Here is a 13,604-nt window from a genome sequence, read left to right as displayed (position 1 = left end):
AATTATATACTTGAAAACTATAAGGACTTTAACAATAACGTTTTTTAATATATATATATATATATATATATTTAACAAAAGAACAAAGCATAACTTTTTTAGTATTTACCAAACATGGTGGATTTTGTTAGATTTTTTTTTATTTATCACAATTGTCAATTAAAGAAATTAAAATAAAGAATAAAGATATCTTTGGCTCAAATTGTTAAAAAGTTACTTTTGGTAAAATAAATTAGAAAGAAACATTAATTTTTTTATTTATTAAAAGTAATAGTTCATTACAAATTTTTATTTAAAAAAAAGAAGACTGTTATAGGTGATAATTTAGTGTTCATCTAGAATTATTTTCAAATTAAATGAAAATACCATATTAAATTTTCTTCTTACCTTTTTTTATTCAAATACTTTTATTTTCTAAGAAATTTGTCTCTATTCTATTTAATAGTTTATTGTAATTTTTAAATTATAAAGAATTTCTAAAAAATCATATTTAAATTATTTATGCCATTATAAAAAGTAATTTTTTTTAATATCAACTTCGTGGTAGTTTGGGAAGTGCTAAATAAGTATGCTTTTTTGTTTTTTACAAAAATATGTATAGAAAAGTAAATATTTGATGTGACTAAAAAAAATAATTAAGTATATTTTTTTACTTTTTACAAAAAATTGTGTAAAAAAGTGGAGATGTGATATAACTTAGAAAAGATAAAAAAAATAAGAGAATGAGTTAATATGACACTTTCCAAACAACCCTTTATTCAATGATCCCTTTTTAAAAGGTGTATTTTTTAAATATTTTCAAGAAAAATTCTATTAAAAATCTTAACTATATTGCTTTTTCTTTTGTTCATTAATATTAAAATTTTAATTAATTTTATTTATTATTTTAAAAAATAAATTAGGAAATAATTTATATATATATATATATAATTTTGTTTCGGTTGCTCAAATTATTTGGTATTTCCGCCGAAGTCCACTTATGTATATGTTCCCACTTAATTAAAAACTATGTTGTTCAATATATAAAAAATTTTAAGCTCGACTTAAGTTGTTTGGATTGAGCTCACCTAAATTTGTAATTCTAGTAAGGGAGATTTAAAGTTATATGATTAAATTTGTGATAAATTAAAAAATAATAAATAAATTGTTATAAAATTGTGGAACTTAAATTGTAAATTTTAATCTTCTTTAATTTCATTATTTACATACAAAAATTTAACTATTTATATTATTTTATATAAAAATATATTATTAATTTTTTTACATACCTTACATAGCAAAAGTTGTCACTAGTTATATATGTGAGGCAAATGAATTAGACCTACCCATGTGTGTTTGTGTGCTTGATCTTTTTGTCTCATATTTGTGTTTAATTGAGTGAATTAATTTTTTTTTTTATTTCCTAGTTGTTTTAAGTTACTATCCATTCATATTTGTGTTTTTGTCTCACATTTGTGTTTGTGTGCTTGTTCTTTGATTTCATTATTTGCTTTTGAATAATTGCTTGATTGTTTGTTCCTACACATGGTGTTTGCTCACGGACAATGATGTGATTGACTCAACCGCCAAGCATAATTCTCAATTATATGAATCAAAAAAAAAAAAAAAAAAATTCTCAATTATATGGTTCTGTTTGGTAGCTTCTTGATGTAGGGTAGCGTGTAGGAACATGATTGATAGATTAATTAGCAAAAATCTTATCCAAATCAGCTTATTCACACACTCACAAAATATAAAGAAGAAAGATATTTGATAATCAACGGAATATTATTCTGCTTTGATTTGCCATAAGCTTACTTCTTGTATTATAATAAGAATATTATTATTAATACCTCATTAATTATTTTGGACTTTTATTTTTGTAGATTCTTATTTATAAATTTTAAAATCTTTAAAATTTTTTTCTTCCCTCAAATAATATCAAAATTATTTTTATGAAAATATTACACCCATTCAATTGAATACACACCTCATCACACCCCAATAAACCTCCCTTCCCAAAACCTTAACAAAACTCATGAAAGTGATTATTATTTCATCTTCACATACTTGTCCATGACCTTACGGTAAGGAAATAAATGTAGGGTTTTTAATTTTCAACAAGAAATTGGGTTGCAATTTTTGTGCTTGAGAAAAAAGAAATTGTCCTAACAAAACTGGCTTGGATTGTGATCTTTGCTGCCTTATCCTTTTCTTCAGTTTGACCATTGTTAGAGTTGGTTATCTGTTCCCAAACAAATAAAAAATATTTGATTATTTGTTTTCGAACAAATAAATAATGTTCGGATTTTTGTTCCCGAATTTTAGTCATATGTTGGAGAGTTCATTCTTGAAAAAATGAGATACATTTTTTATTATTTTTGTTATTTTTTTAAAGAAACTTATCATTACAAGGTCAATCTCATCTTAGTTAAGAACATTATCAAAATTATGAATCTCCTCTAAATTTTTATTGTTGTACTCTTCTCATCTTATTGAGTTGTGGTTGTCGAAAAAATTTTCACTCATTGTCATTACTAAAGAAATGTAAGTAATCAAATGATTGTTACCATTACCGCAAAAATATTGCCGCCAAAGGATTTTCAAGGTTTTGAGGGTAGATGAGATTTGGGGAAGATGGATGAGGGGTAATGGAGGTTGGTGCTCTCATAAAACCTTATTTATGATGTAGTGGCTGTGTGGGCTTAATTGTAAGACAGGGTGTCCCAAAATTATTGATATCCTTTTTAGTAATTTTATTTGAGGTTATTATTGTAATAAAAAAAACTAAAAATATAGGAGTCTAAAATAATTGATGGGTAATTAATAGCAGTACTCTAGGATAAGAAGAAAAATATTAATTTTATTAAGAAACAACTAATGCTAAACTCAAAAATAATAAACAAAATTGTAAAATTGATAGAAGTAGGGGTGTGCATAATACCGCCGAAACCGCCGAAACTGCCAAAACCGCACCGAACCGCACCGCCAAGGCAAATTCATTATTATTTGTCAATCGAACCGCCGGTTTTTGATAAGAAAAATGGCAAATTCTAATGACACTTTTATCAATCCGCCGGTTTCTATTTTTCTTCCAAACCGCACCGACCCGCACCGCTATTAAATCATGTTTTATAGGATTCTAAAAATTCTTTTTTACTTAAGTTTGCTTGTTGTTCTATACCTTAAAATATAGTATTACATTACTGCTCGAGGGGAATTTTATGTATTGTATTTGATCATTGTAGCTTCCACAGATGCTTGTAATGAACTGATGGTATAGTCGTTGATATTATCATGTTGTTGCTACACTTGCTGCATCAGAAAAAAAACTTTACAAGATGCTTAACATTACGATATCTCTCGTCTTTTTTTTACTCTTTGATTTAAGTTTTGTAATTTGAATTATATTTTTTATAAACCGCCAATCCGCCCGAACCGCCAAGGCAAATCCGCCATTATTTGCCAACCGAACCGCCGGTTTTCAATAAGAAAAATGGCAAATTCTAGTGACACTTTTATCAATCCGCCACCCGCCATACGGTTTCTATTTTTCTCTCAAACCGCACCGACCCGCACCGCGCACACCCCTAGATAGAAGTGGTAAATTTGAGTTAAGTTTAAATTTAGTAAAAATAATGAGACAGTTAACAGAAAAATAAAAATAAAAATAAAAAGTTTACACAGAAATGTACGTGGTCCAAATTAGATTAGATTTTGTTTCACTCACACTTCGTTGATTTTTCAATCACCACAGTGCTGTTTGAGAGCAGAGTTGGCTTTTGTGTTAATTTATTATTATTAACAATAATAGAGTAATTAAAAATATGTGAAAATTTATCATAAATTAGATAATTAAAATCTAACGATGGTTAGAAAGTCAATAACCACAAAATCTAACAACCAACCCAACAACATTTACATAAATAGACATAACAAATAATATTAAACTATTTTTTATATGAATTGAACTCACAACCTCACGCTACAAAATGGTATCAACAATCATTAAGTCAAAAGCTCTTATTTTATTTTCAGATTTTAGGGTTGATATGTTTAAAAGTAAATGAACCATTTCAAATTGAGGATCAATTTCTCGATTACTTTGAGAAGGGTGATTGAACTATGGCCCTATTTAGTGTAATTTATTATGAGTTATGTTAGAAACTTCAAATAAATTATCAAATATTCTACCAAACTTCTCACATGGGTGTGAGACTCATACAAATTACATGTGTGTATGTCTCACACTTATGTGAGAGGTTTGATAAAATATTTAATAATTGGGGTCTATAGCATTTTTCATTTATTATAAGTTAAAAATTGATAATCAGATAACAGATACTTAAAGCACCCTCCTTCCCCCAACTTCTAAATAATCCCCTTTTAGCTTATTTAATATTTTTCTACCTAATAAGAAGCAAAAATTACACTAAACAATTTGACACAGATTCTCAAATTAAAATAAATTATAATCAACTCATTTAGGCTACAGAAAACAGCCCCTATCTTGTCTCAAATTTCAGACCAATTTCTAAACAAATAATACCAAATTAAACTAAATTTCCATAATATAAAAAATTTAAAAATAAAATTGATACAATTAAAATTTTAAAGATTGTAAATATAATTTGCTTTTTAATTTTCAAAACTTCAAAAATATACTCACAAAGCACCTAGAAAATAAGACGTATAAATCATATTAATTTTAAAAGTGACTCACGCAACATTAATTTCAATCTATCTCACACTTGACTTGTCGTGATAAAATTTAGATTACTTTTTTGGGAGCAACCTACCTATCTTTATCCTTTTATATTACTTTTTTAGTGTATTACAAGTACATCCTCTAAAATTTAATATAAATATGAATCATTTATTATAATTTTAAAAATTACATTTCACTCTTTAAAATTTTTAATCTTATAATAAATCGTTTATTTTATTAATATATCATAAAATTAATTAACAGTTTTTAATAATGTTATAAATATGTTTCAATTAAGAATTTAGTTAATTTTATTATTGTATAGATGAACAATTATGAATTTTATTTGTTTAATTAATTCTGTTAAATAAAAAATTTTGACAATAAAATATTTGTAATTTTCCAAATCACATGAAGCAATCTGTACTTTAAACAACCTCAGGAGATTTATTTATAATTTATCTTATTATTATTATTATTTTTTTTTAAATAATGGGACCATCGCGTACTCTGGCTGCTGAAGGAGCTGCCCATTCAGTGCTAGCTGCTTCTCTTGGACCAGTTTTGGGATTCAAACTCAATGTGCTACAATACAAGAATACCAGAAAATTACAGACAACGATGACAAGCCAAGCCAAGGCGGCCTCTCAACCAAACATTAGTGCCTCTTTCGAAATCACTACTTTATTAGTTGTCAAAAAAGATTTATATTCTAAATTCTAACACAAGTGTCTCATGACAGCCTACTCACTTATACACGCACATAAATCTATATATAGAGCTCAAACATACTAAAGCGACCCACATCTAAATCCCTTGCATTTATTTTCTCTCTCACTTCAGATCTCAACAAATGGGTCAATTCATCAATCTTGTAATAGCCGTGTGGTCGGTCTCTCTGTGTCTCAGCTTGGCATCGGCACAACTCAGACAAAACTACTACGCCAATGTATGTCCAAACGTCGAAAATGTGGTTAGGAATGCCGTTAAACAAAAGTTTCAACAAACGTTTGTCACGGTCCCTGCTACTCTCCGTCTCTTCTTCCATGATTGCTTTGTCCAGGTAACTAATAACAACTAATCACCTAGCATCATCGTTATAAATATCGGCCAATAAGTATTGGATTTTTCTTTTTTGCGACATATCAATTCAGAGTCAATTATTGGATTTTTCTTTTTTGCGACATATCAATTCAGAGTCAATTTACAATTGATAAAGTCAATTCATAGTTGAGACAATGATTTTAAAAAATTTATGACTTCAACTGATACTGAGACCTCACTCAAAACTTAGAATCATGGCTAGCATTGGAATGATTATACTGGGCATGCGCACCCATGTTGAAAATTTTGGAGTAGACTTATAATGGTTAGAAGACTAATATTGGTTTGTTCAAAATAATAGGGATGTGATGCTTCAGTAATAATTTCATCTTCCGGGAACAACAAAGCGGAAAAGGATCACCCAGACAATCTGTCGCTGGCCGGAGATGGATTCGACACGGTGATCAAAGCTAAAGCAGCAGTTGACGCGATCCCAAGTTGCAGGAACAAGGTCTCCTGTGCCGACATTCTTGCCATGGCTACCCGAGACGTCGTTGCACTGGTTTGTATTATTAATTCTAAAATACGATTATCGCGTTAATAATGTAAGATTGTCATTTCTAATGCCCACAACACAATATTGTAAATTATATATGCAGTCTGGTGGACCATCGTACGCAGTAGAGTTGGGAAGATTGGATGGGCTGAGCTCCACAGCAGCAAGTGTAAATGGGAAGCTGCCTCAGCCAGGTTTCAATTTGAACCAGCTCAATTCCATGTTTGCTGCTCATGGCCTCTCTCAAACAGACATGATTGCTCTATCAGGTAAACAACATTAACACTATAATCTCAGAATTTTTATCTAGTAATATCAATGTGTGCCTAGATTTTATTTTATGCATACATGTTCTGATTCTAAGTAAAATTATTTACCATGTTCTAAATAGTTTTCTCCGTAACCAATTGCCGCCATGCCCAACCGGACCAATTAGAGAGGTCCACCGGCTTTTTGTAAGAGGAAATTGTGTTCCAATAAGAATTAATCAAAAGTAAATGCAAAAATATAAAGGAGAAAAGTGAGTCTGTCTTGTACTAAACTAATACACAACTGAAGTTAAAACTTGCGGTATCTCTATATATTTATAAGGAAAATGTTTGAGAGTCACAATTTTTGTGGCCATAATGGCTCAAAACTGTCAAAACAACGTTGTTTTGGGTGCAAAACATGCCAAAACGATATCGTTTTGACAGTTTTGAGCCATTGTAGCCACAAAAATTGTGACCCTCTAACCTTTGTTGTTTTTATAATTACTTGAAGTAGTTCCCACCGAAAGACAATATGCCTTTGTTACCACATGGATATATATATATATATATATGTTGATCCCATTATTCTTTTCCCCTTGTTTTTATTCCTGATTGTTGCATATACTAGTCCAAGTATTAGCTGGCATCACCAAGATTAAAAATGAATAAAGCCTAATTTATTTATTTATTTATTTATTTTGATTGGTGCGCATCACTGTCATGATGTTATACATAGTCCATGAAAATGACATTTTGTAGGGGACCTACCTCAATTTCTAACAATTTATATTAAAGACTCACAACTCAACCATAAAAAGTGACACATGATTAAGCACATACTTTTTCTCAACAAAAATAAATAAATAATCACATATTATTACTAACTTTTGAACTTTTTTTAGCTTTTTAATTGGTCGTCTTCCTATTGTTGCCCCCTCTAATATGATTTTTTTTTTCTCCTTCCAAATATAATGATGAATCTTACATATAGGTATATATTTTTGTGTTATGACTTCTTGAAAAAAAATTTAAAAAGAGATAAAATAGATCAAGTAAATTAATGCTTATTCATTTTATTTTATTTTATTTTCTGTTCAGCTGCACACACCGTTGGATTCTCTCACTGTAGCAGGTTTGCAAACCGGATATACAATTTCAGCCGTCAGAACCCAGTGGACCCCACGCTCAACAACCCATATGCAGCTCAATTGCAATCCATGTGCCCAAGGAATGTAGACCCCAGGATAGCCATCAACATGGACCCAAACACCCCCAGAACCTTTGACAATATGTACTTCAAAAATCTCCAGCAAGGCAAGGGGCTATTCACCTCGGACCAAGTCCTCTTTACGGACCAAAGGTCCAAGCCCACTGTCAATACTTGGGCCAACAACTCGCCTGCTTTCCAGAAAGCCTTTGTGGCGGCCATGACCAAACTGGGTCGGGTCGGAGTCAAAACCGGATCCAACGGGAACATTCGCCGCGATTGTGGAGCGTTTAATTGATTAATATATAAAATTAAAAAAAATTGCAAATTTTCAAAATTTTAAGATGAATATTAACCCAAATTCAGGTTAATGATTTTGTTTGAGTGAATTGATAAGAGAGAATTTTATGTATGATTTTTAAGTTAGCTTTGACTAGACAAATATTTCGGGTGGGTTTGTGTATGCACTATAAATGTATTGGATTGTCCTATGATATTGTAATAATCCAAGACATTCTATGTTGTCTTGCAATTTGATTTGGATTTCAGAATAAATAACTTCGAAAATGAAGCCATATAATTGTATTTTTGTTTTAACCTTCATGCCTTGTATTCACTTTTCTTCTTCTTCTTCTTCTTCTTTGGATTTGTTGATAATTTTTTAAAAGGAACAGAAAACATTTCAAACACAATTTAAATAGTATAAAAAGTAAAATAACTGGTACTTACACATAGGCCATGAGGCATATGGGTAACCAATCTAGAGTCTAATTCCTAGAAACATCGATTTTCAAATATGACATAGAGATACAATCAAATATATGTCAATAAATTCAGAACGACAGATTATTTTTAGTTTTATCTTTAGTGGCAGTCATATATACACAGAATTTAACAGTAGAAAAATACATACATGAATATTCTGCACATTTTTCAGTTGTTGAATTTTGTGTACCCAACTTTACTCTTATTTAGTGGCAATTATCTCCGATTCCACAACAGATCAAATAAATTTCAGTCATTAAATCCATAAGAGTTTTAAAGAGTTTGTTCGTGTTTACCGTAAATCACTTCAGCTGTTGAGGCAAATATCATCCAACATTGTTCAAAAAGATCACATCTGTTAGCTCTTTTCATCTCAAGTCTCAAGATAAAATTATACTTGAATGCCAAATACTGAAAGACACAAATGAGAATTAAAATGGAGGAGTTAAGAGTCATAATACTGCAAATTTCACTTGAATCAAATATCATTCACCATTATCAAAGAACCTAATACCATCTACTTTCCTATATAATTTAAATGTGCAATCATTTGGGGCTGGCAAATACACATAGAAACATAAAAGAAGCAACAAGCATTCATGTGTAGACTCAATATTAGTTTCACAAAAGAAAAAACAACATTTATAGTACAGGTGAATATCCATTTGCTATTACAGGTCCACGGTATAGTCGGAATGAGAAATTCAAGAAAACTATTTGCAAGCACACAATTAAAATGTAATATAAGTCAATGAAACTATTGTACACTGAAATCAAAGGGCGTAAATTCATGCAAATTATTTGCAAGAAGAAAATTGAAATGTAATTTGAGTCCACAAAACTATTATTCATTTACATTTTAAAGCACCGTGTTAGCCCAAGCCTTAGACATTGCTATCCCCCATATTCTCTCCTTTGAAGTTCAACTATTCCGGGATCCCTAACAGAACTATAGCCTATGGTATCAAACAGAATATAACATTCCTTACCCCAAAAAATAAAAAACAACAAAATTCAATCCCCAAATGACCCTACATGATTTCCAGGAAGTACGTGAAACTTGCAGTTGTATTTTAAGGACTCTCCCCAGCAGAGGAAGTCAATCTGTAAATTATGAAGGTAGACTACAATTTTAAATGATACAGAAAAGATCGACTCTAAAATAAAAAGAATAGGATAATGCCAAAGTTGGAACTATTGCTTCCCCATCACATTAAGTGTTTCTGTTTCGACGGATGAAAATTAAATAGAGTGGAAGCAATGAACTCTTTTGTGGCATCAACACCACCAAAGAATGTGCATGTGCACGTTTTTGTGTATGTATAATATATTGCATCAAAGCTCAATTTGACATCAATTATTCTCGCACTGAATTCCACTACAGTCCATGCATCAATAGCCCACATGTCATCAAAGAAAAGGGAATAGACATGTCTAGTACCCTGTTCTTCATCCTGTGATGTATAAAGGATGAACTTGAAAGTGACTAGGCAACATAGAAAAATTCACAAGAAATAAACAAAGTGAGCAACAAAACCATAAAATAATTAAACCGTGCGAGAGACATTTTAGTTTTTCACAAAAATAATTTATTCAAGCTCACTGAAAACATTACAAAATTAACAACAATTCAAACCACAATAATTCTGGCAACTCCAAAGACAAGCTTTATTAACAAAACGTCAATAAGATGAACAAACTATAGAAATTGAATGATCAAACAAATACAATCAAACGGCCTCAACCACCACCAATAATGAAGATTGCTTGGGGTTGGATAATATATCAAATGATGATCAAGTGTGGAGGATATAGTCATTTCTCTTTTCTATCACGACAACTCTTGCTCCTCCACCTTTCTAGAGCTCTGGGACCCTACCAATAACATTATTTTGTTAAAAAGATGAGAAAACTATACAAATTAGTCGAAGGAGACAACTGAGCTACTTTTAGTGGCTAGATTTTTACAAGTGTTGACACTATACTTTACCACGTGACGTGTCCCGTAATCAGCACTGAGATGTATATACATACAACCTAATCGCCTTGATCCAAAATTTTCATACCTTTAAGCATGTAAGCCCTCCAGCATCACTCATAAAAATGTGGAGTCTATGTCACTGTTAGACTGGACCCTAGAATCAGAATAACACGTTATCACTTAGATGAAGTCGAACTCAATCTTGATCTGATGCACGCAAGAAAATCTTCTCAAGTTGTACTGGCCAATCTTCTCCAAGCCTCCTAGGATTTGATTCCATTGTAACTCGAAAGTCCAACAAGGATGCAAAAACGGGTCTGTTTGCTTTATGTACATATCTCACGGGCATCATCCCATTCAAACCAAATACAACCTGATCAGGTACTTCACTTGAGTGCTTATTTCCAGACTTTGAAGCAGCTAATTCCAAACATGGCTTTATCAACCTCTTCAGGTAAATGTCGATACTGTTGTTCAACAGGCTAACGCAATCCATTGAAATTTTCAAGCCGTCCATCTCTAACTTTTGCTCCAATCTGGTCTTCAGAGAACTGGTGTTGGGAAGCTCATCATTATTGAGGCATGAGTGTATATGAGAGGCAGTTGCCGATCCCTTACGCAGTACTTTCCGTGTTTCTTTCCCGTTTATGGACATGCCAAGAGGTGCTCTGACAGGGCTTCTACTGTAAATACTTGGGCTTCCAGCAGCTTGCTCAACCTCTTCACCCTCTTCCACAGAGTTTCCTTCAGGAGGTGTCCCACTACCTAAAGAAAGCAGCTCGGTGGCACTTTGTTGTTCCTGAATTTTAGGAACAGAATCTTCACATCCAACACTATGCGTCTTCCCATGAGGCCCAAGAGGACTGGGACGGTCCTTAGACTTCCGATCCCGAAAACTCGGTGACCTTCCCTTCCGTGGAGACTGAGGAAAAACGTCTCTACAGAGCGACTGAAGACTACTTCTTTGATACCCATTTGGCACTTTAACATTCAATGAACTGCCAGTTTTGCTCTCTTTTGGTGGAGTCGTCTTACCAACACATGCATTTTTTATAATTGCTCGGATAAGTCGATTATGAAGGCAGATGTTCTCTCTCCCAATTGTACCAATGCAGTGCCTATCAAATTCCGATTTGCTAATCTTGAGACGCAAGTATCGGTTCAAAAGACAAAAGTACTTTTCTGCTTTCTCAAACCCAAGATTTCTTTCAATTTGAAGTTTCAATTCTACAGTGGAGGGCTGCTGACCCACCGGCATTTTGATTCCCATCAACTGCAGAGAACCCATAACCCCACTTCCCAATCCAAAACCCTAATATCAGTGTGTTCGCATTAAAAGTTGATACAAACTGCACTATTGCATTCTGTAACAAAATGAACAAAACCCAGATCACAATTAACCTCAAAACAAGTTGTGATTGGTTCCCTTCACTGATTAATTCCAGAAATCCTGTCAATCACACACCACATTCAAGCAAAATAAATAAATAAATAATGCATAAATATACAAGATTTCAATTTCTGAATTTTAATTTCACGGGTAACAATCCAAGAAAACAATAACAGCAATCAGAATTGAACTTTAAAAAGACTTCGAAGCGAGAATTCAAAGAAAAACCCTCTTCGATCAGAAAAAAGGAGAGCACAAAAGAAAGCCAATTGAGCATCGAAACAGAGACAGCATGTGAAGGTAGGGGCAATAAAACTAACCTGATTCAACGAAACACGCGGCTAATTGGTTGAAGATTCAGTGAATTGTTCGAGTCAAAGACCCAGTGATCGAGCTTCGTTAATTGAAGAGAGAAAAGAGAGAGGAGAGAGAAAAGAGCTAGGAATTGGGGGGGTAGCCAAATGGGGTTTCCGAAGCTTCTGCGAGTCGTGATGGGTCAAAAAAGGGCACGTGTGTTTTACAAGTGCGAGTTCTTTTTGGGCGTTCCCAATCAATCATAGCGTGAGTGAGTCATGACTCGCGACACACACCCTCTGAAGTCAATGTCAGCTGGTCCGGTTCGGAACTGGTTAGGACGGCCTAACCGAACACAGTTCTGTTCTGTCCATGTTTGGATGAGCCGCTAGTACAAAGTCAGTTGTAACTTTTTCTTTTTTTAATTATTTAAAAAAAATTAATATAAAAGTAATAATGGTTAAAATGTCTAACTTGAGGATGATGGTAGTGTTTGGGAACCTAGGTTCCAAATTTTTTTCTCATTTTTTTTTACTAAAAGATAAATTTTTTACAAAATAAAAAAAAAATACATCCAAACAAAATATCACATCCAACTCCATAATAATTTCATTTTTTCTCTCACAAATATCACATCCAACCACATAAAAATCCAACTATCTTCCCAAACACCAAAAATTTTTTATCCAATAAAAACCTACAAATAAAAAAACTTACATAAAAACCCATTTCCCAAACACCATCATAATGCATTAGATTTAGTCGATATTTTTTATTAGTGAGAAATTTACTTTTTGTGAAATAATTTTGTGAGAAGTCTTTTATTTGTTTTGAAAGACATTTTTATTTCTAAATTTATCTCTTGAGTTATCTGTTGACCTTTTTTTTTTATCTGTTTGACTTTTTTGACTAATTGTTCAAATTTATATCTAGCTTTTCAAATTATTTTCTATCTATTCAAATTCATATCTATTTGTTCAATTTTTTTAACTATTGATTCAATTTTTTCCCCTATCTATTCAAACACCTATCCAAATTATAACATGATGTGAAGTATGATTCTAGGTGGTAACGGAGCTGGTGATGGTGGTGGTGGCGGCCCGGTGGTGGTGGTGGTCCAGCGATGGTGGCAAAGCTCGCGGTGATGATGGTCATAGAGCTTGATGGTAGTAGTAATGGAACTTGGTTGTGAATAATATGGGTTTAGCGTTGAAAGGTGATGGTGATGGTGAAGCTCATGGTGGAGGTAATGGAGTTTGGTGGCAATGAAGTTGGTGGTTCGGGTGGTGATGTTGGTAAAGTTGATTGAAGAGATGATATATATATATATATAGAGAGAGAGAGAGAGAGAGAATTGATATGGTTTGAGAGAACATTAAGTGAGTAAATTTGGGTTTGAAAGAAGTTGATGAAGAGATGATATGTATAC

The 13,604-nt window shown here is 32.2% G+C and overlaps 2 protein-coding genes across 3 annotated transcripts; one reads left to right on the top strand and one right to left on the bottom strand.

The window, feature by feature from the left end:
- The first annotated feature begins 4,721 nt into the window (after positions 1-4,721).
- Positions 4,722-8,320, top strand: LOC114316921 (peroxidase 51). The gene is made up of 4 exons (XM_028263619.2): positions 4,722-5,750; positions 6,093-6,293; positions 6,391-6,556; positions 7,637-8,320. The coding sequence occupies exons 1-4, from the start codon at positions 5,541-5,543 to the stop codon at positions 8,041-8,043; spliced, it is 984 nt and encodes a 327-aa protein (XP_028119420.2). The 5' UTR covers positions 4,722-5,540; the 3' UTR covers positions 8,044-8,320.
- A 1,834-nt stretch (positions 8,321-10,154) lies between these two features.
- Positions 10,155-12,534, bottom strand: LOC114316918 (uncharacterized). 2 transcript variants are annotated; one of them, XM_028263616.2, is made up of 2 exons: positions 12,202-12,534; positions 10,155-11,941 (listed from the first exon to the last, which is right to left on the bottom strand). In XM_028263616.2, the coding sequence occupies exon 2, from the start codon at positions 11,777-11,779 to the stop codon at positions 10,688-10,690; it is 1,092 nt and encodes a 363-aa protein (XP_028119417.2). In that variant the 5' UTR covers positions 11,780-11,941; positions 12,202-12,534; the 3' UTR covers positions 10,155-10,687. The 2 variants fall into 2 exon arrangements, with proteins under 2 accessions (XP_028119417.2, XP_082751078.1); XM_082894952.1 differs by having other exon boundaries at positions 10,155-11,855; positions 12,202-12,526.
- Positions 12,535-13,604: the final 1,070 nt, after the last annotated feature.

This window comes from Camellia sinensis, chromosome 1 (genome assembly GCF_055761805.1).
Source record: "Camellia sinensis isolate YWXY chromosome 1, ASM5576180v1, whole genome shotgun sequence".
NCBI lineage: Eukaryota > Viridiplantae > Streptophyta > Magnoliopsida > Ericales > Theaceae > Camellia > Camellia sinensis.
The sequence above is the reverse complement of the archived record's forward strand: the minus strand, read 5'-3'. Positions and strand labels throughout refer to the sequence as shown.

Bases quoted from the DNA above. Each gene is read 5' to 3' on its own strand.
- LOC114316918 (XM_028263616.2), bottom strand. From the start codon at position 11,779: ATGGGTTCTCTGCAGTTGATGGGAATCAAAATGCCGGTGGGTCAGCAG.
- LOC114316921 (XM_028263619.2), top strand. From the start codon at position 5,541: ATGGGTCAATTCATCAATCTTGTAATAGCCGTGTGGTCGGTCTCTCTG. The intron at 5,751-6,092 runs GTAACTAATAAC...TCAAAATAATAG, and splicing joins TCCATGATTGCTTTGTCCAG to GGATGTGATGCTTCAGTAAT. The intron at 6,294-6,390 runs GTTTGTATTATT...TTATATATGCAG, and splicing joins CCCGAGACGTCGTTGCACTG to TCTGGTGGACCATCGTACGC.